Source organism: Centropristis striata, chromosome 1, assembly GCF_030273125.1.
Source record: "Centropristis striata isolate RG_2023a ecotype Rhode Island chromosome 1, C.striata_1.0, whole genome shotgun sequence".
Classification (NCBI taxonomy): Eukaryota; Metazoa; Chordata; class Actinopteri; order Perciformes; family Serranidae; genus Centropristis; species Centropristis striata.
In genome coordinates this window covers 19,511,454-19,536,779 of record NC_081517.1, presented here as the reverse complement: position 1 = coordinate 19,536,779, position 25,326 = coordinate 19,511,454, and the positions used below count along the sequence as shown (strand labels likewise).

The following is a 25,326-nucleotide window of genomic DNA, read 5'->3' as shown; positions in this document are numbered from 1 at the left end:
AATTATTTTCAATCTTGAGTCTATAAATTATCTTTAAAAAAAAAAAAAAACACGCAAAAGCCAGGCTGCCTATTTAAAAATGTCTTGTTTTCCTCAAGTGTCAGTTCAAAAGCCAAAGATATTAAGTTTCACAAAGAAAAACATTAAGTCCTCCGCATTTGAGAAAGTAGGACAAAACATTGGCATTTTTTCAAATCATAATAATGATCAAAATCCCTGCAGAGAAATTTTTCTCCTTGTCAACTCAGTTCTCATTTAAAAGCTGTGAGATAAAATGCACAGATGTTTCAGGAAGGCTCTCTTCAGTGTGCAAAAATCATTCAGCTTCAGGGTTGCGTCTTTTATCAACAAGTGCCAATAAACTCATCAACAGCCAGTGTACCAAGTGGCTATCTGGACCCCACCTGTCTCCTTTTGTTTCTCTGAAATCGATGTCCTTTTCTTCTACCGTTCAGCACTTATCATGAAAAAACTGTTTTTAAAAAGTCTTTACTGCAATAAATATCGTTTAACAGCATCTTTCACAAGATCAAATTAGCATGTTCTATTCTGATCAGAGAGCTGCTTCTGTTGCCAATTACAGTTTAGCAAGCCGCAAAAAGAAATTCTATGCAAGAAGGTCCCTGTTGGCTAATAGGAGGAGACTAACATCTGACCGTAACTGTGAAATCTTTGAGCCATTTTTGTCTCGCTGTTAAACAAGGAATATTGGCAGCTGCTTCCAACATTACCATAGATTCTGATGGTTATTAATCAAGGGCAGTCATTTGAGAGGGAGAGAAAAAAGATTTAGAGTCACTGTTCAGTGCGTACACCTGCGCTTCTATCAGGGGGTAGCGAGTTGCTAGACAGCATCTAATTTGGCATTTGTTTTGTTTTAGGGGTCACCAGCCAAAAAGTCTGAGGGAGAATCACTACCCCATATGTCTGCCTCACTAGTTGGCCTAAAATCTCCTGAGACAATTTCCCTAACCAACTCTAAAAGCTGCAGATTGTCTATCCATGTGAAGCAGATTGTGGCACTGATCATTACGCTGCCATGTAGGTTAGAGAGGTTTCTATGGTGTTTCTTGAAGCCTGCTAAGGCTGATGCAGCAAAATGCAAAACACCTTGAACGCATGATGAGAGCTGCAACACTGGAAACAACGGCTGCACGCAGGGATACAGGGGATTCTCTGATTCTGTGTTTAAGCTTTTAAATGAGGGGGCTCACAGGTGTCAGGGTCTGTGACACTACAACACACACAGACACACACAGACACACACACGAACCACATGCATTCCACCCCACAAAAACACAACCGCACACTCACTCTCTCCAGGGACACTAAAATACCTCCAATTAGACGCGCCACAGAACAACTGGGATGGGACCTGGAGCAAAGACACACACACACACACACACACACACACACACACACACACACACACACACACTGTTTAGACACACACACACACGTACACAGAAAGATCCACGGCAGGCTCTCATTTAAGAGTCAGTGATGTGGAAAGGAAACATCTGGAAGGGAGGGAAAGAAACAAATGACACAGAGACACACAGGCATGCATAAAAATAACAACACAAATTTAATCGCCGAGCACACACATTTATCCACACATGTTTCATCAAATACGTCAATACATGTATGTGTAAAAGCTTTTTTTACGAAACAGAAAGTAATACGACATGTGCCATATGCTGTACGAGCGTATTAGTATTATTCTCTTCTTTTCCTTCAGATCTACTTTCCCCACCAATTCTGTGTGTGTGTGACACCGTGTGTGAGTCTGGGTTATCTGGAGGTCAGCTGAGTCAGATGCTACACGAGTCTATGCTTCAGCTCCTGACAAAGGCCACTCCGTCACTTCTCAGGGCCGTGGGGTGACAAGCCTCGCTTGATGGAGGCGGGAGGGGGAAAAAAAGGAGAAACGGGAGAAATGGAGTGATGTAAAGCGGCAGACACCAGGGGAGTCTCCTACAGGAAGCGTAATCAAACTCAGACAGACTCTCTTCCAATCACCAAGCCGAGGTAATCAAACTCAGACTCCCACACTTTCCCCCAACACACACACACACACACACACACACACACAATGATTAAGGTTATGAAAGGTTATAAGGTTATTTTACAATGCATTTATGCACTTGGAGCCGACCATCCCTGAGCTCTCTCTTCAACACTCGCACAACGCTTCTGTGTTGCTCTTGCATCACTACTGCTGCTTTGTGATTGCTCTTTCTATGTTGCCGCTGTTTTCAGCCTCCTCACTATATACAGTATTTGAGAAAATAACCGCCTTGTGATTGTCTCTGTTCTTTTTACAGCAGAATCAAATTTACAACTCAATTCATTAATGTGCAGAACTATAAAGCTTCAAAGACAAGCTGGAAATGTTCAAACGACTTCTTCCAACTTTCTTGTGTTCAACAGAACTTATTTCTGGAAACTTTGTATAAAGTTTGCATTGACTTCTGCTGTACAGTAATTATGGAGGTACAGTATGTATATATAGAGCATTTTAAAGGGGAACAACGCAGATTTTATCAAGTACTGTTCAGCCTGTGAAAAGTGTTGTAAAAAAACTAGGTAAAGTAAGTAAAAGTAGGTATTTAAAGTGATTCTAAAACAATTTTGAGTGCAAAAAAGACAACAACAATTGCCGATCTTCTGACTCAGACAGAAACAAGGTTCACAGATAAGTTAATGCAGTGTAGTCGAGTTATAAGTTGCTCCAATACTCACAAAGGTAATAAAATAATAACACAGAGGCTCAGTAGTCTGAACTCACACTTACAGCTTCACTCCTTCTAATATTATACCTTTAATAATAGAAGCTTAAGACACTGCATCACCGCTTACCAGAGAGAACTTAAATTCACTCAGAGCAATTTGGTAAAAGGCAAATCAACAACAAAGCTTAAAGTTTGAACATGTTATTCATGCTTAATTTAGTCATGTTTATTCAAGTTATGCATTTTCAAGTCTAATTAAGTAACCGCAAGTAACCTTACATTTACTTTACATTGCAATGCTAACTAGCTACCTTTGCACAGCTGTAGATGGGTCGACTAACGACACATACAGCTGCCGTAGCTAACATTATGCGGCTAATTCAGTGGAAGACTAGTCTGGCAGTGCTATTTGTGCTCAAAACAATTATATTTAAAATAACATCATAAGCATGTTGAATGTTGCTGTAATGTTATAACGTCACTTAATGCATTAGCTTTGTGGCTGCAGTGAGCCACTTATAATCATAGCAAGATATTGACCGTTACAAAGCCAAAAAGAAGGAAAAAAACACAGTCAGTAATGTATATGTTGAATGAATACTGACATCCAAATTGAGTACTCAAACCCATCCTGTGTGAAATGGAGGTGCTCTGTCTATAGATGGAATTTGAAACATGAGCATATACGCGGCATCAAGGGTCTATGAGAAAATGAGAAAATGAGAAAATGCAATCAATTGCATTGAGGGACTTAGTCAGGAGATGCTAGCCTCCACTGTATAGATTAAAGAAAATAGAATTTCTCTTGCAAGTCCCTCAACTTCATTTAGGGTGAAAAACTAAACCAGTAGAGTACTACTTTCAAAAGGAAGCGCTCTGTAAGCTGTGCTGTGCTTCTATGTATGGACTTAATATTCCCAGCTATTTTAGCAGTTCAGCAATCATTAACAAGCGTGACATTACTGACTTCTCTATAGAAAAGATAAAGGCAGCTGATCAACTATTGAGCCCAAAGCTGAGATAGCATTTAAAGTGCTACAGTAATTATATCCGCATATATGCGTCTGCCACAATCTCCAACCCCTCTCTTTCTTCTCACTTCATGTTCTGCCTTCTGTTCTTTTCTCCTGCCTACCCTGCATGCCCTCTCCTCTATTCTCTCTTGTTGTTATATATATATATGAGATCTATCTTGTGGGATCATAACTTTTTTTATATCTGGGGTTGTCTAAGGTCTTATGCCGCTTTGTCTCATTTCTTCATTCTGTAAAATGCACATCTTTGATGATGTCCGGATATGCAGAGTGTTTCTCAGTATGTATTTTTTTTTTTTTTTGCATGTGTAGGTTTGCATGTCTGTGTGCTTTCATGTGTGTGTGTGTGTGTGTGTGTGTGTGTGTGTGTGTGTGTGTGAACACTCCCTCCAGTGACTACACTCTTTGGGGATATTTTGCTGCTCTAATGGTCTGATGTACAAATCTACAAAGACCTCCACTGCTGTGAACTGAAGAGAAGCACACAGACATGCCCACACTCTTCTGGGCAACAGGGAGACTGACTGCTGTTTTGATTGACAGGCTGAGGTGTGTGTGAATATGTGTGGGTATTAAAGACACACAGAGAGGCAGAGATGATAGCAGGTATGCATGAAGCTTAATTAACTGGAGAAGGGATCCTCATCTCCTGTCACTAACAGAAATACCCTGAGGCCATTAGAACCCTCTTTCTTTCTAATGCAAACACACTGAATACACGAGTGTGTACTGTAACTAATTGACCAGATCTGCACTTTGAATCTGAACCTCTCTCCTGGGAGGTGCTGTGTTGATAGGATTCGTAGCGTTAACTTGATATTTAGACACCTTGTGTGGCACATTAAGATAAGAATAAGGCCACAACATGGGTCTAAGAGCAAGATGTTAATAATACATGTAAGGACTAAAAGCCAGAACATGTTGGCCTGCATTGATTTGAAAAAAACAAAACAAAACAACAAATCTGTCTTTCAAGTCTTAAACTTCATGAGAGTGAAATACTAACTAACTACATAAGTAGAGCTGGGCAATATATCCACATAATATTAATATTGTGATAGTAGATATAAGGGTACCTGGTAAAAATAACATACTTTTTATGAGTATGAGTTAGCTCTGGGCGCTTATATAATCGCGAAAAATGTCAGGTTGATTATGGTGATCAGCTGTGAGCATATTTACTCAATCAAACATCTCGGAAATTTGCGTGACAACAGCCAGTCAGAGAAGTAAACAGAAATACTGAGCGTGGAGCTAAACGCGGAGCTGAGATAGCGAAATAGATGTCAGCCATAGGCCTGGGACGATAACAAATTTTGCTGGACGATATATTGTCCCACAAATTATTGCCGATAAACGATATTATTGTCAACATGATAATATATCATAATAATGCACACCCTTTCAAATACAATACAATTTTATTTCTCAGTGTTTTTTACCATTGTAATTGTAATTTTAAGAACGTTTAAATATCCTAAATAAATAAAACAAACTTTTTTTTTTATTTAAAGGGCAGCATTTATTTTGCGATGTAGCAAACTCCACTTTCTGTGAGCGCACAGCGTTTATATTTACTTTGTCGACCAGTGTTGACTGTCGGGACGAAGGCTCTGCATCTCCAGGTGCAGTTTTTTTCCCCAGCTGGGAAAACTGGGTCGGGTGGTTCTGCTTTAGATGGGCATGCAAGTTTGTTGTGGTGGCTTTTTTTGTTGCCACCACTTTTGAACAAATTCGGCATACAGGCTCGTCCGTGTGTTGATGGGCTCAACTTTTTCATTCGGTTTGAAACCAACATATTCCCACACCGGGGCTGTGGCATTTGGCTTTGCAATCATCTTTTTTCCTCGTGTTGCTCTGCACGAGGCTCACCTGCTGCACTCTGTGTGTAGCCAATGCTAGCGGCCCAGCCTTCCCCACAAAGACAAAGAGACTGGATGAATGACAGGAGGGTTCACTCCGCTCATTCTGCTATGGAACGAAAGTGCCCAGGTGCTGAGATCGAGCACAGAGTGAACCCTCTTGTCATCCAGCCTGCTTGGAGGCAACAGACGAGGAAAACAAACACGCATGCGCATGGCGATATATCGAGGCCGGCAAAATTATTGAGTTCATTTAATTTATCGTGCGATTAATTGATTTATTGATTATCGGCCCAGGCCTAGTCAGCCATGACTTGGAACAATAAACCAGGAAGGAACAGGTGAAAGTTGGGAAAGAGCAAAGGAAAATACAACATATGTGCTGCTGTATCGAGAGGAAACTTACATTCACAGCACGGCAATTCACAAAGCCGTTGGAATGGCTATGGTGCGTTCAAGAGTGTGGGAAATATGAAAACGTACAGAGAAACAAGTTATTACTGAATGGAACTTAGTTCAATAAACAAGTCAACAGAACATTAACAGTGTGGGCTTTCTAACAACAACAAATCTGTTCAATCATTTGAAGAAGTACCACCCAAGTGATTATGCGGAAAGCATGAAAAAAATAAGTATTTTCCTACAGTTGCACTGTTGAGTAAAAAAGTTTTTATATTTTTCTATGTTCATCTTTTTTAATTTGCTTTGTTAGTTACTTTCGTATGTTAATAAAATATTGAACTAATCTCTAGTTTCTTTAGTTTTCAGTACAGATGCTTTAAAACTGGCAGCTCAAAAACAATATAAAAAATTGTGATAATAATCGAGATCGGACGATATGAAAAAATATATCCTTTTTAGTATAATGGGGCCCTTTTCCAGATTTGTAATGAAGCAAAATATTTATTGGGTTCATTTACTCTTGTGATCAAAAACAAATCTAATTTTGTTCTATAATTAGTTTTCTAATAAATAATAACCTAAATATATATAATATAGCAATATATATGCCCTAACCACAACCATGTTATTCAGTTGAGACCAATAAGTTAAGCCATTAATGGGTTATATTCGACTATGGTATAGTGTAAGTGTGGAACAGATTACTATAGCTCATAGTGCTCAACAGTGCACTGCAGTGAACACACTTCATGCACTCAGAATATGAGGTGTAAGGAAAGAAGTATGTGAATTGAAACACAGCTCAATTTTTTTAATGTCTGCACAATTTTCCTCTGTCTTTTCTCGGCTTTAGACAAAGAAGAGATTTTATTTTAAGGTCTGTCAAGACCACAACTGTGGGGATATCAGTAAATTGCCTGAGCATTGTCTGATTTATTTTTTTAACATCATTGCTGTCTAAAACTCCCTGCTTCAAATGCAACCAATAATCTAACTCACAATTCTAATTTTAAATGCTGCTGGTACTGTTAACAGCTGTCAGCCCTGCCTGACGCCATTCACACGCACTCGAACGTGGGAGACAGAAGAAGAAGCCGTGGCTCTCTGGGAGGAGAAGCCTTTATCAAGACATTTGTCATGGTTCGGATATGGCAGATGTATGGGTGTATGGTAATAAAAGAGGTGAAGGAAGAGGAATCTTCATTTGTTTTCTGTGGGTGATTTTATGGGGATGTGGGTTTTTCGGATCAATTTGTGGAGCGTGTATGGTTTGCATGTTCCAAATTTGATCCTAATTGTGTCGTGCAGTGTGGGACTTGCACTGGTTTGGTCATGGTCTTGTTTTGGTCATGTCTTGGTCTCGGTTTAGGAGGTCTTGACCACTGCACTAATATCCACAGTAGGGATGGGAATAATTAATCGATGGTCGATTAATAGTCATTAAGAATTTGTTCAATCAAATGGAATTTTTAATCGATCTGTGTATTTTTTTATTTTAATTGTACTCACTGAACTGAAACATGGCCGAGCGTTCAGTTTTGTGGCCGTGTGTCAATAAGCCAAAGAGCTGAGAATTAAGTTGGATAAAGCTTCAGTTTGCAAACTGAAAGATGCAGTAACAATTATAAAACACACAGAAATACAAGAGTTTTCATTTGAGCAAAACTAGCTTACTGCATCAAAATTTGCTAGCAGGAATACCGAGTTTAATTTGATCCAAAACGTATTTAAACACAAAAAACACCTTTATATGCAAGATTACTATGAAAACTAACCTTCCGGGGGGTTAAAACATAAAACATTGAACTCCTTGACATTATCTTAACAGTTTAATCTCACTTGATTTAGTTTTACGATCGACAGGATAAAGTCTCTTTTCCTCCTTTCAAAATAAAAGTGTCCGTTAACAAAACAGGCTTTTGCACAGTTCTAATATATTTTATTTTGCCCATGTCGATGCTGATCGTTAACGTTATAGATGTTTGAGTTGGCAGGTTTCTCCCAAACGCCCATCCCTAATCCACATTACCAATGAGTGTGAAAGTATCACTAGTCAACCCTGTGCTATAGTGGCAATGCTGATATCGAGGCATTTTGTCAAAAAATATTGTGCTAGTTGATGTTCTCCATCACCCAGCCCTTCACTGGATACTCTTTTCAAAAGGAAGCACAAACGAAAGCTCTGTGCTTCTATGCATGTGCTAAGATTCATCTTCTGTCAATCTGTCATGTTCAGTATGCAGTGATAACTGAGTGAAAATGTCTTCTGTAACACCATATGTTGTTGGCTGTGAGATAAAAAAAATAAAAAAAACAAGCTCCAGGAGCTGTTTATTTTAGAGGCGGGCTGTTCTTCCACTGATTACAGTGTGTGACCTCTCACCAAGCTGTTGAGCTGCTATCAGTTGTGGCTGCTGCAGCTCGACCAGATGACAGTTAGTGCTTTTTATATTCAGCAGTCTCAGCCACACTTACAGAGTAGTGGTCAGGGACATGCAGATAATGGATCTGTCAAGTAGGCAGGTCATGTAGCTGGTTGTGTACCACTTTTCTCCGCTCTTACGGGCTTTGTGGATTAGCCGAAAGATTTTGAGTGTCAATCTTCATGCGGCATGAATGTTACATGCAGGTCTTGTGAAAATTGACTGCATCTTCAGTGTTAATGCCTGTGCTTGTGGGCAGGAGACATTCAAAGTGCTTTCTCCACCAGACAATAACAGGTTGTTGGTCATATTCTCAGTCTGCATCCGTGACTCACTTCATTAATTCTTCTTTTTCTGTCTGTTTCTCTACCAATCCTCTTTCCCTTGTTCTTCTCCGTTGAGCACAACGCTCAAATCAAAGTAAGAAAGAGGAAGAATAGGAAATAGGTATCTCATTTATTCTGGAGAATTTCTGAAAAGAAAGACAACATTTTTAGAAATAGGAAATTTGACTGACAGCTAAGAACTTGTGTCTTCAGATCCTGTACAGGCTGCTTAATGGAATGCAAAAGTGAAAAGAAGGGAGACAGGAAATGGAGGGAGACAGAGATAGGACAAAAAAAAGATGCAAACACAATTTGCATGAGTTCATTCACATGTTTTCTGGTGTCAGTTAACCTGGGGAACTGCTCATCACTTCAGTTCACTTCAATTTAATCTAATTTGCACCAAAATGGCTTTTTTTACTCAAATTTCCTGCTAGTGAACCTTGTATGATCTCTATCATTAATAGGACCAGTCTTCTGCTCAGTTTGTACACTCAATACAGGCATCTTTTCAACCCAAATTCATAGTATGCTGCTGATTTGTTTTTTTCCTTCTTTGCATTGTCATCTTGCAGTGTAATGAGTGGTTTGCAACGTGGCGGACACATGTAATAAGATGCAAAAACATTCACATCTGCAGCACCCTTTCCATTTCAAAAACCAACCAACCGACCAATGGGCTGTTATAGGTTTAAAATGGAAGATTAACTTAGAAAATAAAGCAAAAAGAAATTTGTTTTCATGTTTCTTTGCTTGTCTTCTTCCTCCACTTCGCATCATTTTGACTTTTTAATTCGTCCTCCAGTTTTTATTAAATCCCTCTTTCCTCTATTCCTCTCCAATCTCAATAACAAATAACTGATTCAAACATGCTGCTTTATAGCGAAGGATATTTACCCTAGAAATGTTTATTGTAGAAAATACACACTAATAAACTGAAACAAACACACACACATACGCACGCAGATGTTTATGGCCGAAGACTGATCAGTGAAGCCTAACTATACCCTTACGATTCCTAAAAAACGCCCAAGGGAGTACTCCACTCTGACAGCTGTAACAAGGTACTGCCCGTATATTTATGTGATTGTGTGTGTGTGCCAGTGTGTGTGCGTTTGTGACAAAGGATGCCAAAGGATACAACCCTGTAAAGAGAATCTAATTAAAACTCTATACAGCCACAAGGGACAGAGTGCTCTCTCTCTCCCTCCCTCCCTCCTCCTCCTCCTCTCATTTAACCATAGTGAACACTTCAGCTGAAGGACTGTTAGACAGTAGAGTCTATCCTGTGCCCTCCAAGGAGAAGCGATACAGAGAGAAGGGTATAAAGTGATTTAGCGATAAAGGCCTTGACAGAGGCAGGAACACAGAGGGAGAAGCAAAAAATTAAAAAACTAATCACTTCTTGTGAGTGTGGCTTGTTTGTCCGAAAATGAACAAAAAGCCGCATGCCATTCACTAACAGCCAAAAACAATTAATTATTCAGGGTTTTTTTAATTAACAGGCCGACTGCATGATTCAACTTTTAAATTTAACACAAAGTCATACCAACAGCCAATGAAAAACTATGATTTTACATTTTTTAAATACCAAGACTGTAACAAATAGCGAGTGTGGTCCGTTCAATCAGCCAGTGAATGTTTCTTTACACGCTGAAAAAATAGCTACACAAGAAAATGACAATAAACGTGCAATTTGCAAGTTTGGCTCCAAAGGAAAGATTGTAAGATTAAATACCTGAAAGAGCACCGGGAAGGTCAGATGACATAATCTTAGTTTTTTTTTTTTTTTAAAGATTTAAGATTCAATGTTTACAATGTACAGATGAATAATAATACATTCACCTCAGATTATATTCATTTAATTTTTATTTGGAATATTTGTTTAAATCATGGTTATCATAATTTGTTAAAATGCTACACATAATAATGATCTAAGGACAAAGGGTGTGAATATTTCACTTTATTTTATTTATTTATTCATTTTTATTTAATTTCATTAGGCCATTTCCTAGTTATTATTTTACCATCACTAGCACATCGAAATTAATTATTTAATATAAATGGGAACAGACGAGGCAGATTTCTATTTTGCCAGTAATACTGCCGATAAATAAATAATGCTACACAATAAACAGAAGGCTTCAAACAGACCTTGTGATCTGCGATTGGTATCGGCTGATACTGCTGAACTTACACATTTCATCATAAGGGCTGTGAATTTCAAGAAATAGTGCGGCGATAATTAAAGTTGCATTTTAACAGATGGTCCAATTTGAATCCAGATTGGTATCAAATAGTATCAGTATCAAAGATCAAAGGGTAACTTTATTGATTTTTGTTGAATGTCTTGTCTCTTTGCAACCTTAATGAATCTCAGTCTGCGAAACATTCAGGTCAGAAGGCCATTTATTTTCACTTGATGTAACAAATGTCAAGCATCACTTCATAAATCAGTCAGTAAAATCGTTTTAGTTGAAAATGACTTAAAGAGCCAAAATAAAACTTGGCTCTCCAGTTCAGCGTCTGTTCTCAGCCAAAGATGATTTGTGGGAAATAAAAAACAAACAAACTAGGATCATGACTGGACAGAGGTAAACAGTGGTTCAAGAAGACTTAATGGTAAGTTTTTTCCGATGACACGTCAATTTCAGTTGTTCAGTTAAACTTCTATTCATAAGATATCAGTAATATGACCTTCTAAGCTTAATGAACCTTAATGAAAGACTTTGGATCAACTAGTTTATAAAAATAAATAAATAAATAAATAAAAATAATAATGTGTACAAAATGAAGTTAATTACAACTAATGTGTCATCTTCTTTTCTGGCTGTATCTACTGTACGGGTTGTCAACAGTAATTAAGCCGCCACTCAAACTGCTTTCTGCCTTCTGAGCCAACAAATAGTGCAGATTTCAACTCAATCTTCAAGTTATTTTTTTAAGCAAACTGGATTCTAATTCATTAAAATGCCATCAGTTCCAAACCCCTAGTTATACCACAGAGAACCCAATCAAGCTCAGCAAAAGGTGAAACAAAGTCAAATAATGAGGAAGTAGCAATTTCTCAGAGATCCTGAATATCTCCTAATCCACAATCAGTCACATTCGATTATGGAATGAATTAAGCTTCTTTGTGAGATTTTAATATGCTGCATGGTTTCACTTGCTGGCTGTGACTTGCTGAACGTGCACCGTGTTAATCAGCAGCGTTGTTGTTTGATATTACACCCAAACCTTCAAAAATTCACAAACGGATTGCGAGGCTTTTGCGGCTGCTAAACATTTGCAAATAAGGCTAAATTAAACTGTGTAATTCTCAAAGCAACCGCAAAGGGTGAATTGCACCCCAAACTGCACTGCCAAGTATATTGCGTCTCAGGCTTTGGTTAATTTGGACATATTTAAATAAGGTAATAATATGCAAACATTCGGTGCAAAATTGGCCCCTTTCTATGCAAATTAGCCTCGTTGCAAAAGTCTAATTCACAAACACCAGCGCTACAAGCCACATGCAGTTGGAGTGAAATTATTATCGTTGTCAGAGAGCTGGTAGGACATAAAGATTAAGATGAATTACTTTATTACTGACTTTATTAATACCACAATGGTGAAATTCAACCTCTGCATTTAACCCATCCTTTTTTACGTGAACACACCATGCAAGGAGCAGTGGGCAGCACATTACTGCGCCTGGTGTAGTAAAGTGCATTTATAAGGATGAATATAAGGTGTGAAATCAAGTAAACAATTTTAACTTAAGTTACCTTGTTTGCGTAATTTATGTGAATCACGTTTTTTACGTAACTTGCGGTAGTCACGTGACCCTTGTAACTATTTCACTTCTGGCATTTACGTACATTTTTTTAATGTTTAAACTGTCTTGTATAACGTCTTATCAGGAAGTATTTTGCCCTAAACCTAGGTCAGTGGTTTTATAACATAAAATCACAGAAACTGCAGCCTTTTTTCCGACCGCAAACCATATGGGTATCTATAGAATGCGCCGATACTGCGAGCTGCAACACGCGAGCCGCAAAACGTGAGCAGCGATATGTACAAACGTAGCGTAATGGGTGGTACTGACATGTGACCTCTTCTGTCGTTTAGGTTGGTCTGAATCTGGTGATGCCCATGGCTGGTGCGCTCACATACGCTCATTGTGTGAAAGTGGACTGTGTGTGTTATTTTTTGGAAGTGTATACGAACACAGAAGATTAATTCATAATAGGTCCTGACCGATTTGGCTGGTCTGACCATGGAGATTTAAATGATCAATAAAGAACCGCTGTCTCTCTCTTCTCTGAAAGACTCGCTTACTGTCTTTGCGGTTAGATGTGCTGAGCCCAGTTTATGAAAACAAAAACACCACAAGCCTATCCCGATTGTGAGTTAATCAGTGCTTCATCTCTCACAACACTTTAAACTTGCACATATTTACTCACTTGGATAATTGCAATCATATGTAAAAAGGAGGCAAAATGCACCCAGCTTCAAGCTTTATGGGCACGTTTGCGTCGTCATTAGTGCTATATCTTTAGTGTATCTGACCTTATGATGGGGCAGATAGTGGTTGCAAGCGATGAAAAATTCATGGTGCTATCAGTGGCTGCCATCCATTCTTTGTGAATTCTCCCCAGAATGTTTTATTTGTGGGTTGTTTTCTTTTACCTGAGATGCTCAAGTAGACAGCAGGACTTGTCACATTCTCTCCTGTCATCTCGTTCACGGCCTCCACATGGTAACGTCCAGCGTCCACCGCAGTGGTCGCCAAAACGACCAGCTGATTGTCCAAAGTGATTGCACTGTAGGGCACAAATGAAACAACGAGGGATTAGAAAAGACAATACCAACAACCCCAAGGCAAAATGTGCCTCCTTCTAGCCTCGCTCCGTCTCAGAACACTGCTCATACTAAGACTCTGACAAGAGGAGAGTATTTGGTACATGGATCATTTAGAATTCATCAGGGGGGAAGGAAACATTGAATACATTCATCAGAAAGGAAAGAGGATTCAGAGAGCTTAAATAAATCTCTCCTCCTGTCTCAGATTGATATGTGGCTCATTTTGTGGCTCTTTCATTCTTTTGGCCATTCTCGTTTGTGTATTGTCTTCTGTTCTTCCTTCTTTACACTGATCCATCCTCATTTCCCCAAGTACAAGCAGCAATCAATACAGCACAAACATACAATAAACACAGGCACACACACTCACAAACACACAAGATCTAACAGTGTTCTCACATGAGCACACAGAGATAAGAAACAATCACTTACAAACAGACTTTGTGTTGCTTTCGCTTTTCAGGGGAGCATAATAGGAAGAGTAGATTTTGGGAGACGGTGTGGGAGAGGATAGGGAGCCGAGGAGAGGTAAAAAAATATATTCGTACAGCTCAGATTTTCATGTGTTTGAACTTGTGTGTCTGTGAGCAGATGCCGCCAGGCAGGAAGCGCAGGTTGATGTTTTTAGTGATGCTACTTGTGTTTTCAGCATGTCAGTGAATGTAAATCTCCCAATATTCTAACCTGAGAGCTGACACTGAAATAAAATCAATATGACCAAAGGGAGAATAAAGCACATTAAAGTGAGATGACTGTCTTTTATCCTTATAGACTCAGTCTGATTCTGTGCCCCCGCAACACAGCTACACACTGTGTTCTGTGTTAGTATTGTAAAACCCTGCAAGACAAACTTGTGATTTGAGGCTACATAAATAAAAAAATAATAGAACAAAAGATATGCAATGTGCATGATCCTGAATACTGCATATCTAAACACCTTTTTATTTGGAATAGGAGAGTGCTTAGATATGGAGAGACGTCATTTTGAACAAAACATCTGAGAGTGTGTGTGTTTGTCAGATGTGTGTATTTTTGTGAGCATTGTTTAGCAGTGTTTTATTGCCAGCAATAAATTACTGTGAGGACTCCAAAACTAGATCAGCACAGAGCCAGTTAAGCGTGGTTTCTGCTCCGTTGTAATTCGGCGCACAAAATAGCACATGCCACTTATGCCGACCTAATTCGACACTATACCACGTGCACCGTCATCATACTGAGCACCAATGGAAATGGAGCTTTACTGTTGTTGCCAAAACTTTAAAGCTTTGAAAGTTTAAATTAAAGTTTGCCAAAGGGTCATAACGACCTGCTGCTTTTTGATTATCAATAGATTCTGAGTCATAGCTGCCATCTCATATGCTGCTTAGATATCAATTAGGCAGTGGTAACCTGAAGCATCTGGTAGAACAAAGCTGTTTTTATTTTTATTTTTCTATATTCTGTCTTTTTGAAAGAACCTCTTTTCATTTGGTTTCAATAAGTAAGAATGAGTAAGAATGTTAATGGTTAATGGATTGCACTTATGGTGCTTTTGTCATTCACCCATTCATACACCGGTGGTCGAGGCTCGTGGTTGAGTATCCTGAACCCAAGGATACTTCGATATGTAGACCGAATGACAAGCCTTCCATCTGAACCACAGCCATCTCAAGTAGAGTATTAGAGGTGGGGGAAAAAGTCGATACAGCGTAGTATTGCGATATTTTGAGTGGCAATATTATATCAATTCATGGCCGCCAAGTATCGATATTTGGCATTCCGACGGCCCGCCAGTACTTTTGCTGTTTTTGAAACGAACAGATCTAAATAACCTATATGTACCATGTGCGTCAGGATATCGTGTCGGAAAGTTGTCGAAATAACACTGCAAAATTAGGCTTTTTTATGTTTCATTCAAAAAAATTCAGAGCAGTGAAGCTTAAAGTTGAGGAAAGTTTGATAAAATGCTGCAGTTGTTGTCGTCCATACATGTTTGATATCAGTTGAGTTCAGTTTGACTGAATACTTTGTTGGTCAGTCTGTTGGTTTGACTCTCATTGTGGAGAAATAAAAAGACTGAAGTCAGATGAATAGACTGAGAATTTTCTCTTATTTGACAAAACAATTCTTGATTGAATTTAATTTTGTGGACACGAAATGCAGTTAAACAGTTAAATCGCAATATTCAGCATATTGCAAATTGCTTAAAATCGCAATAATATTGTATTGTGACTCAAGTATCAGGATAAAAACTGTATCGTGGGGCCTCTGCTGATTCCCAACTCTATAAGGTATGTAAGATAAGTGCTGTTTTATTTCCTATTTTACTGCTTCAGTGAAAGGCATTTGAGAGACAGGGGACAAACAACAGGTTGCAGGTTCAAACGGCTCAAACTAGTAAAACCAAAAAGGAAGAACAGACTCCTGCAGTTCTTCAACACTTTCCAAAAAATTATCGGACTGAACTGATCAAATTTTGATACTGAAATTTTTTTCGTGCAAATGTTATTTGAAACACTGGGTGGCTTCTCCATGACTTCAACTTGCATTTTCTGCAAAAAAAAAACAAACATTCAAAACATTTTACAGCCACAACAGTAGCATCTATAGACTGTGTGGTAGTGTGGTAACCCATGTTGTAAACACAAGTTTAACTGATCTTCTTCTCATTCCTGACACGCACACACAGCACGCTCTCATAACTGACAAGCACATACAGTGGGTCAGTAAAGAGATGGACGGAGCCAGACAGACTAGAATAAAACGTTTTAAACAGTGGGTGAATTCTCAGTTCTTGCATGTCATTCAGGGGAAACATAACTGAGGCCGCTAATGCATCTAGGTGGCGCTGCAGTGTTATCAGCAGCATGTCGGTCGGACCAAATTGAATATGGTCTACTCTCATTCACAGCTTGGAGATGATTATGTTGTGCACCCGTTAACATGAGATCATGATATTCCTCTACAGTATACATACGTGGAGGTGTTTATATGTGCATCACATGAAGATAGGAACTAGTGATTGAACTACGTATTGATTGAAGACAGGAGAGGAGAGAACGTGGGGCTGCCTGACACACACTCACACAAACACACACTCACGTACAGACAGAATTCTTCAGGTCTAATTTTATTCGGTGTGATTTCCCAAGAGAACATCCACAAGAGCTGGAGCCTCAACCACAACACTGACACTCTATTTGTGTGACTGTATGTTGCCTTGCATGTGTGTGTGTGCATGTATGTGTGTGTGTGTGTGTGTGTGCACTCAGCTGTGTATCACTGCCTGGAATAGAGGCTTTAACCAAACCATTCTCCTGTTCTCTTCGACTTGTTCCACAGTGAGGATAGATTCTGCATCCCCACCGAGGTCTGTAATGCAATTTATGGCTGTTAAGCTCATTAACTGCACTGACCAGCCCATTTTATCACTACTGTTTTACCCAGCACATGCTGATTAATAGACAGTGAAGGCACGCTTCTGCTTGCCTATAGTGTCTGAGGGAGGGAAGAGCCTGGGAGGTTCCAGGGAATCTAAATCCACCAAGTTATTAACAGCCAAAGTCAAAGGCGCTCAGTGGGCGGGTGTGAGAACGCAGTAAGACCAATTAAGATAGCGTATTAACATCTGAGCATTTGTCAAGTTAAAAGTCTTTGTTCGTGTAGTATTTTTCCTCATTTGCATATCCCATTTACACATACTATTTACATGTGAAATTACTGTGATGACACTGGCTGATGGCTACATCGATTTGCTTCACGCTTTCATTTGCTCCAAATTGGGAGGTCTCGGGCTTGATTTCCCCGTAAAATCTTCCCATTGAACTTTCATATTGAAAAAGCAACACAGGGAGAGAAATGAAATGTGGCAATAAGAAGGCAGGAAACAGAGATTAGAGGACCCAAATTCACCTGGATTTCCCTTCAAAAAAATAATAAAAGGTCCCTATTTGTTCTGAGTAGCTGCAGGGTGGTTATACAAGCTCATCCAAAGAGTTACAGTGTAGTCAGACACATACGCAGGCATACAGATAGACGTGCATATGAACTGCTTTCGTTCGCCTTTTCATTCTGACTGAATAGCGATGTAGTTTAGATTAAATATGACATAAATTCAACATGCAACTTTCTGCTCTCTTTAAGTTCTACATTTAATTAAACTGGACAAAATTGTTCTGGCTTTTAATTAAAGACAAACTCAATTGTAGAACAGCGCATGACTCTGCATGCTTATGTGTGTGTGTGTGTGTGTGTGTGCGTGTGTGTGTGTGTGTGTGTGTGTGTGTATCCCCAGGCAGAAGAGGGAAATTAAAATACAGTAATCAACTACATCCTATTCCCCCATCCGTCTGCATTCCTCCCTGTATCCCTCATCCCAGCTCAAATAATAAAACACAGCCTCTCTGACTCTTTCTCTCATATGCCATTTTCCATTCTCCTTCAGATTACAATCTGCACATTTCTTTCTTGGTTTCATCCAATTTTCTTTGGGTTTTTTTTCTCTCTCTAGCTGTCTCTCTATCACACTCCTCCCCTCTGACTCCATACAACTGTCCTGTCTCACCTCCCCTCTCCTCCCCCCTCTGACTCTTTTGAACCAAAGCACCAAGTCAGATTGGTCTTTCATTAAGTGTCTGGCCCCAAGACTCATTTAATAAACACTCTTGGGTGTCCACACTGCAGGGCTGACTACTGAAAACACTCACAAACACATACACACACACAAACAAGTGTGCCAAGAGCTAATTAGCACACACATGTTGCAGGCCAGAGGATGAGGGAGCGAGTCCGTGCATGAATGAGTGTGTTTTCTCTTACATCTAAGTGCATCTAAGAGTGTGTGTGTGTGTCTGGTCTGGGGACTGTCTCTCCTGCCAACAGGGCCCACCTCGGCCCTATCTGCCCTCCCACTCTGTCTCTGATAGGCAGCGAGCCACCTTCTTAAACAACACTGCATCTGACATACTGAGGCTCCGGGTGGAGAAGTGAGGCGACAGAGCAGGAGGAGAGATACTCCACTGTAAACCCAGTCCAGACAGCAGAGCAGGCGTTTTGGCAGCTTCGTCTCCAATGCAATTGCCAGCCAGCCACCAACATATTACACTGCATACATAGACACACCTTCTCACACAGGCACTCACACAGATAGGATCATTCACTATTTCTTGCAGCCGATTCAACCGGATGTTTACTTTGGGGTTCAAGTCAGTGAATAACTGAATACACACTCTGTCGGACTGATTGACAGTTAACGTACACAGGTTCATACCTGCTGAATGTTGCATTATGTGCGTGTGCAGCTGTATAAATCCTGCTTAAAGTTAGGATTTTGCTATTACAAACTTTACACCGTGTTGAGGTATTCAAATTTTTTAAGCATTCCTGCTCTCAGAATTGCCTGTCAGCGTGAGTTGTGGTGCAGTGTCCTCCATCCCAAAGTAATTGGTAACTATAAAACTCTGCTGCAGGGAGTGCATTGTTTTGAATGTGGATAGGAGGGGGAAAGCTTCTGTACGATATTCATCAATTTGTGCTATGATAGCTTTTTGGTTTGGCCTGTGTTTTTCTTTGTCCGCACAACGGCAAACAAAAGCTGCCATAAAAAGACACACACAGTGAAGCCAGCGATTGCTGTATAAGCATTACTGCAACAAGTCATCATTATTAGTTAAATTATTCTTTTTTTTTGTTCTTTTAATTTGACTGATTTACTACAACGAATTATTAGAGCCATTGAAGATTTAAAAAACAAATGTAATTACAGATCCGGAGGAGGGAAACGATATTCAGAGAATTTTCTTTTCAACTTCTGTCTTCAATTTATGAGCAAAAAGCTTGGATATGCTTGCTTGCTTGCTGTGTATTATGTTGGCAGGGGATGACCTAATTAAACTACACTTCAAATAGGACTACTGGAGATTTTAGCACAGATTTATCATATTACCAAAAGTGTGTCCGGACTCTGAACTGCTGGTGCCTGAGTTGCTGCGCTCTCCGAGGCTCCATGCTTTGAGAGATGATTAATTTGATGATTCTTCATATCTTGTCCTGCTGTTCCACAGATCCCATTTGATTTTTTCTTGTAAAATTGTGACTTTTTTCTTTGGAATTTACAACTTTAATCTCTGATATTAGAGTTTCTTCCTGCAACTCTGTGGCTTTATAAATACAGAATTATTTTCTCATAAATTTACGACTTTAATCTTGGCAATTCTGAGTTATTTCTCGCATTATTGCTACCATCTTCAGGATCCAAAATTATTTTGGGGCTTTTTTTTGCCCGCTTAATTCACAGAGTCGTCGTGGGGATAAAAATTAATTTGTGGGTTGCTGTTAACCTTTAAATTCTGGAAAAAAGAAAACTTCTTGGTAACTTTGTTGGACTCCACGAAGATACATGTGCAAGTCATCCATCAAGAATTCCATTTCTGCACAAACACAAACCCGGTAGGTTGTTTTTTTGTTTTTGTTTTTTTACCAATTTCAAAGCACACACTTTTAACTTTGCCGTTTAATGGCCAATGGCAGTACCTGACTGCCAGTTCCTGTTGTGGTTCTTTGGGGTGAATTGGGCTCAAGCAGAAGGTGGCGGTCTTAGATGATATAAGTTTTGTGCACTTCTGTAATGTAACAGCACAGAGTGAAATAAAAAAGAGGGTTGACTCTGGTGCTGAGCAGAGAATAAAAACAATGAAGAGAACTTAACTTTGCCAATTTCCTCCACCAGTTTCATGTAGTTTTAGAAAATATGATAGATGTGTTTTTGTAATGGGATTAAACAGTCTAACTGAGTTAAGACTTAGAACTGGACCGCTGCCAGAAGCTCTTGACATTCTGCTGCCAGCAGCTTGACAGTGACTGCTTTAGTGATTTTCCATGCATACTTTAAATGAAGCTATTGTTAACACAGCCTGGGGTTGAAGATTTGTTTTACAGTATATTTGCTGAACATTCTTTAATCCTCTTGCTCAGTCAGAACGTAATGCCTCAAAAAATAATCTTTAAAAAATACATTTGTTTAACTTTCAGATTGCTACAAATGTGAGGGAAAGGCCTAAAAGCTAAATTAATATTTATAGTTTGGACAAATTATGATGTCATTTCTGCAGCTTCAACAGTGGGGTTGTTTTTTTGTGAGACTCGAAAGACTCAAGAGTCTTTTTTAAAAGTATTTTTTCTCAAGTCTAAAGGAGGCAGGGGGATGTTTTTCTCCTTCCACATCAGTACTGTAAGGCAGTAATGTGTGATTATAGTGTAAACAAAGGGGAAGCCCCTCCACAAAACACACAACTGAAACCTGCTGTTATTTTTGAAATTGACTGACAGATCTTTGAAAGGCGGCTTAACAACAGACAACAACAGAGTCATTAATGTTTTTGATGCTATCAAAGTCAGTCTACATCAATAATGTTTGTGAACACCTCAGAAAAACTGGCAACAGTTTCAAAAACTTCAGTTTTTCAACAATGTAATATGCTGATATATGTATTTGGTAAAAAAGTAAAAAGTGGCACTTTAATGCTATTGTATTGTTATCTTATGTGTCTCATACTGCATTTTGTACTGCTGTAGTTGCTGCTCAGCAGGGTGGTATAGCAGAGTCCCACAGCTGGACTGTCTTTGGCATTCCTGCTGCAAAACCCATTAAGTGCTCTTCTCGTTCCAGACTCATTCTAAAAAAATCCCTCAAACATAAAATGTCACTTAAAACATAAAATGTTTGCTGCCCTTTTATCTTGTAATCAACAAAAGGGAAAAAAACAAAATATCCACGGAACAACTCAGCATCTCTATAATAGGCCTGTTGGAGCCGAACCAAATGAGAAGAAATAATGGAAGCGGGCTGCCGATGCATTAAAAATGTGCATCAACTATTTAGAAGGCCTGGATCGTGTCTATCTTAATTTAAATCAAGGCCAATTTTTTTTGGACTGCATTAAAAATGATAACAGGGAAACATTCATGTTCATTAAAGGCAGATCCAGAGCCCTACAATCACAACTACATGCAACTTCCTACAGGCCAGAGTGTGCATGACATCCTAACAAGGTCTATGAATACTTTAACATTACACCCATATATGTAATAACTGGAACAAATAGTCAATTAATCGATCAGTGGGAATTATTTTAACAATGAAAAAATAATGCTTGGTGTCACACCGCGGTGAGGTGGTGTTTTATTTTGTGTTCTGATCTTGTTATTTCCTGTTTTATTTTGAAATAGTAACTCTCCTCTCATTTCAGGTCAGTTGTCCTTCCCCTTGTGTCATCTGTCTGATTGTCTCCCTTAATCACCGATTGTGTTCACCTGGTGCTCCCTTCCCTCCATGTGTTCCAATAGTCTGTGTTCACCTGGTGCTCCCTTCCCTCCATGTGTTCCAATAGTCTGTGTTTTCCCTTGCCTTGGTCCAGTATGTTTGACCCCGTCACCATACCAGCCAGTTATCTCCTTCTTGCCAAAGCCACAGCTTGTCTTGTTTTTCGCCCTTTTGGATTCCTCGCAAGAGTGATTTTTCTTTGTAATTTATTAGTTAAGCGCAGTTCTTAGTTTCATAGCTTTTTGAGTCAGCCGTTTTTGTTTTTCCTCCTTTTGGAGTGATTTTGTGTTCTTTATTATTTTCCTCCCTTTAGTCCTTTACACGAAAACCTGTTTTTATCACAGAAAACGATTATTTCTAAAAACTCCAGGCAAAGTGGAGAATTTGGAAAACTACGGTTATGTGTTGTCGTGTCAACAGGGAGAAACGGGGTTTTAGGTTGTCACGCTCATTCTATGCACCGCTGTCTGTCCACACAAACGAACCTCGCGCCATATTTGTTGTTTTGAAAGGAACAGGAAGTTGCTCGTGTTATTCGTTGTTGTTGATTCTGAGGATTCTGATTGGCTTGCATGGCTTTATCCTTCTCCCTACACTGCCGCCCATAGGTTTGGCATAGTTATAATGGCGATCGATGGCGTATTTATGCAGGTTGATGTAAATGACAACTTTTTGAAAACGAAGGGGGGGAAATGGTGGTTTCTCTAAATACCCTGCTATGTAAAAACATGGCCTCAGTGTTCATCCTCATTTTGAGTGACTTTTCTTTGTTTAGTTTTGTACTCAGAGTCAGCCCTCAGAGTTCGCCCTTTTCTTTCACTCTGTGAGGACTTACCCTGCTGCATTCTTTGAATAAAGAAACTTTTAAGTTCAACTGTGCATCTGAGTCCTGACTTGAGCCCGGCCTGACACTTGGGATGACTTTTTGCTAATCTAGTCAATGATATTACTGAAAAATCAAGGTACATTATCATGCTGATACAAAAAGAAATCCAGATTCACTTGAACATTACACCCGCATATGTAATAACTGAAACAAATAGTCAATAATTGATTATTCAGTGAAGTATTTTAATAAGTTATAGGTTTCAGTTTTTTCAACACAAGTGCACACTCTGGTTTAGGGATTGGAATCGAGAACCACTTTCAGTTCACAAGTGGTTCCAAATGGTCTGGTCCATTGGAATCATAGGCCTCCAAATTTACTTTATTGATGCCAGCATGATTTCTTGAGTTGCAAATGGCAAAACAATGACGTAAAACTTGTGATTAACACTGCCAGAAACTTTTGGTCTACCCAGTTTCTCAACTTTTTCCACATAGAAAACTGATCGGGAATTGATAAGGCAATTGATTGAGAAAGACACCACAGCTGGATAGGTATCAATAGAATCATATCAATAACAATCCCTACTCTGCTTCCAGCTTTTTTTCTGTTTGATATAACTGTAAATTAAAGTATTTGGACAGTTATTGGACTGTTGATCAGAAAACACAGGACAAAAGTATCAAATAGCACTTCCACATAATGGGTGATTTTAATTTTTAGTTTTGACAAGTAGCAAACAGCTTTGTCAGTTTGTCAGTTAGCACAGAAACCTACCACTGTGTGTCAGCTGGTGTTTCCAATCAACTAGTGTCCCTGTTAAGTGGTGAGTGTATGCCGCATGCATCTGTGGTTGCCTGAGTGAGGTAAACTGTTGCCAAAATGGCACAAACAAGAACCTAATGTGTGTGTATTTAAAATTTAATCAGGTATGACTAATAAGGCCTTAGCCAGAGGAGTAAACACTTATTCCCAAGCAATTTCTGGGTGGTAGTACAAGCTTCTCCAGATTTTTAGTCATAGCATATGCAACCCAACCCCTCGCCCGTGTCAAAATTGTATTTCTGTTCCTGTCCACACTTTATTTAATAACTGAACACCAAATCTAAAGTTATTCTCTGTTAATGTCTTAGTTCTGCGTGGTAAATCTTAATGATTTTTCCACTCTGAGAAATACGGCCTGCATATGTGACTGCACATGAGACCAATAAAGAGAGGCAAAAAGAGAGAGAGAGAAAAAAAGAAAGATGGTAGAGGTTACAACAGTAATGAACACTAATGTGTTTGAGAGAGATTTTAACAGCCCCTTCACTGACTCAGAAAACATTTCCCTACCTTCTGCCCTACACACTCTGCAGCTCTGTGACTTGTAATTAACGCAGTGCCTAAATCGCGGTCTTGCTTCCTCAATCACCTTTACAGTTCCTTCAAACGGTCAAACGGACACAGAAAGAGAGACTTTTCTGTGGTCGCTCACCAGCTTGGCCAGTTGCCACTGCCAATAAGTCCTCTGTAAAACACACACACACACACACACACACATATATACACAGACAGAGGACGTGCATGCCGGCACACACCTAGTCAAGTATGCCTGTGCACTCTCAGCCTAGGGCCTGCAGACTGAAAGTAATTGGTGTGTGTGTGTATATGCGAGAGTGAGAGAGAGAGTGAGAGAGTTAGAGAGGGCTGCTGGACAGACTACGTTTGTTTAATGTCCCCTGGCATGGCCCGGGGGACAGGCAGAGAGAAGTGGAAAGGCAACGGTACAGGAAAGGAAAGCAAAGCGGGGCAAGGGTGAGGTGGAGACAGGAAGAGAGGAGAGGAGAGAGGGATGAGGCAAGATGCTGAGTAAACAGAGAAGGGAGACTTTTCTCTCCACTCGCTGTTTGTTCAGCTACAGGAGCTCCATGACTCACTTCCTTTCTACCTCTGCTTCATGTCCGTCTGTCTCTTTGTCATTCATGCACACATACAGCAGATTATTCACTGTAAATGCACACAGAAAAAACATTTACTTTTTATGGTATGGATATCTGTCATCACAGGTCGTGCATTAAATCTACAGTACAAGACCACATTCCTCTAACAAGGCAGCTGGATGAATGGTAACAATGTGACTGTGTGTGTGTGTGTGTGTGTGTGTGTGTGCAGCTGAGTGACTGTTGTAGTCCCATTAGGTGGATGGATCTCTAGACGAATGGCTATTATCCTAATTAGCACTAATTATGTCTGCTTCCAATTAACCACACAACTGGCGGTGACTTCTCTCGCTGTCTTTCCGTCTCACGTTCTTTCTCTCCCTTTCCCTCTCTCTCTCTCTATCTCTCTCTCTCTATCTCCCTCTCTCTCTCTGCCGGAGAAACACACCTTATCCTCAAACACCGTCTCCCCCAGCTGCTCGGCTAAAGAGACCAGCTGAACAGAGAGCCGGTAATCTTCACACTTGAAAATAAGCCGTCATTTTCTAATTCTGGTTCATGTGACTGTTTGAACCTGAAATAAAGAGTGTGACTCTAGACACTATGATTTTGTATTCTCCTTTCACAAGTCTGAATTCACTGTGTGAAGCTA

At 39.6% G+C, this 25,326-nt stretch overlaps 1 protein-coding gene across 1 annotated transcript in view; it reads right to left on the bottom strand.

Moving 5' to 3' along the window:
- Positions 1-25,326, bottom strand: part of LOC131972160 (protein sidekick-1-like) — a 115,897-nt gene that overhangs the window by 65,102 nt on the left and 25,469 nt on the right. Inside the window, exon 4 of the mRNA XM_059333943.1 lies at positions 13,454-13,587. Coding sequence (XP_059189926.1) covers positions 13,454-13,587 — 134 coding nt within the window. The remainder of the gene's footprint in view (positions 1-13,453; positions 13,588-25,326) is intronic.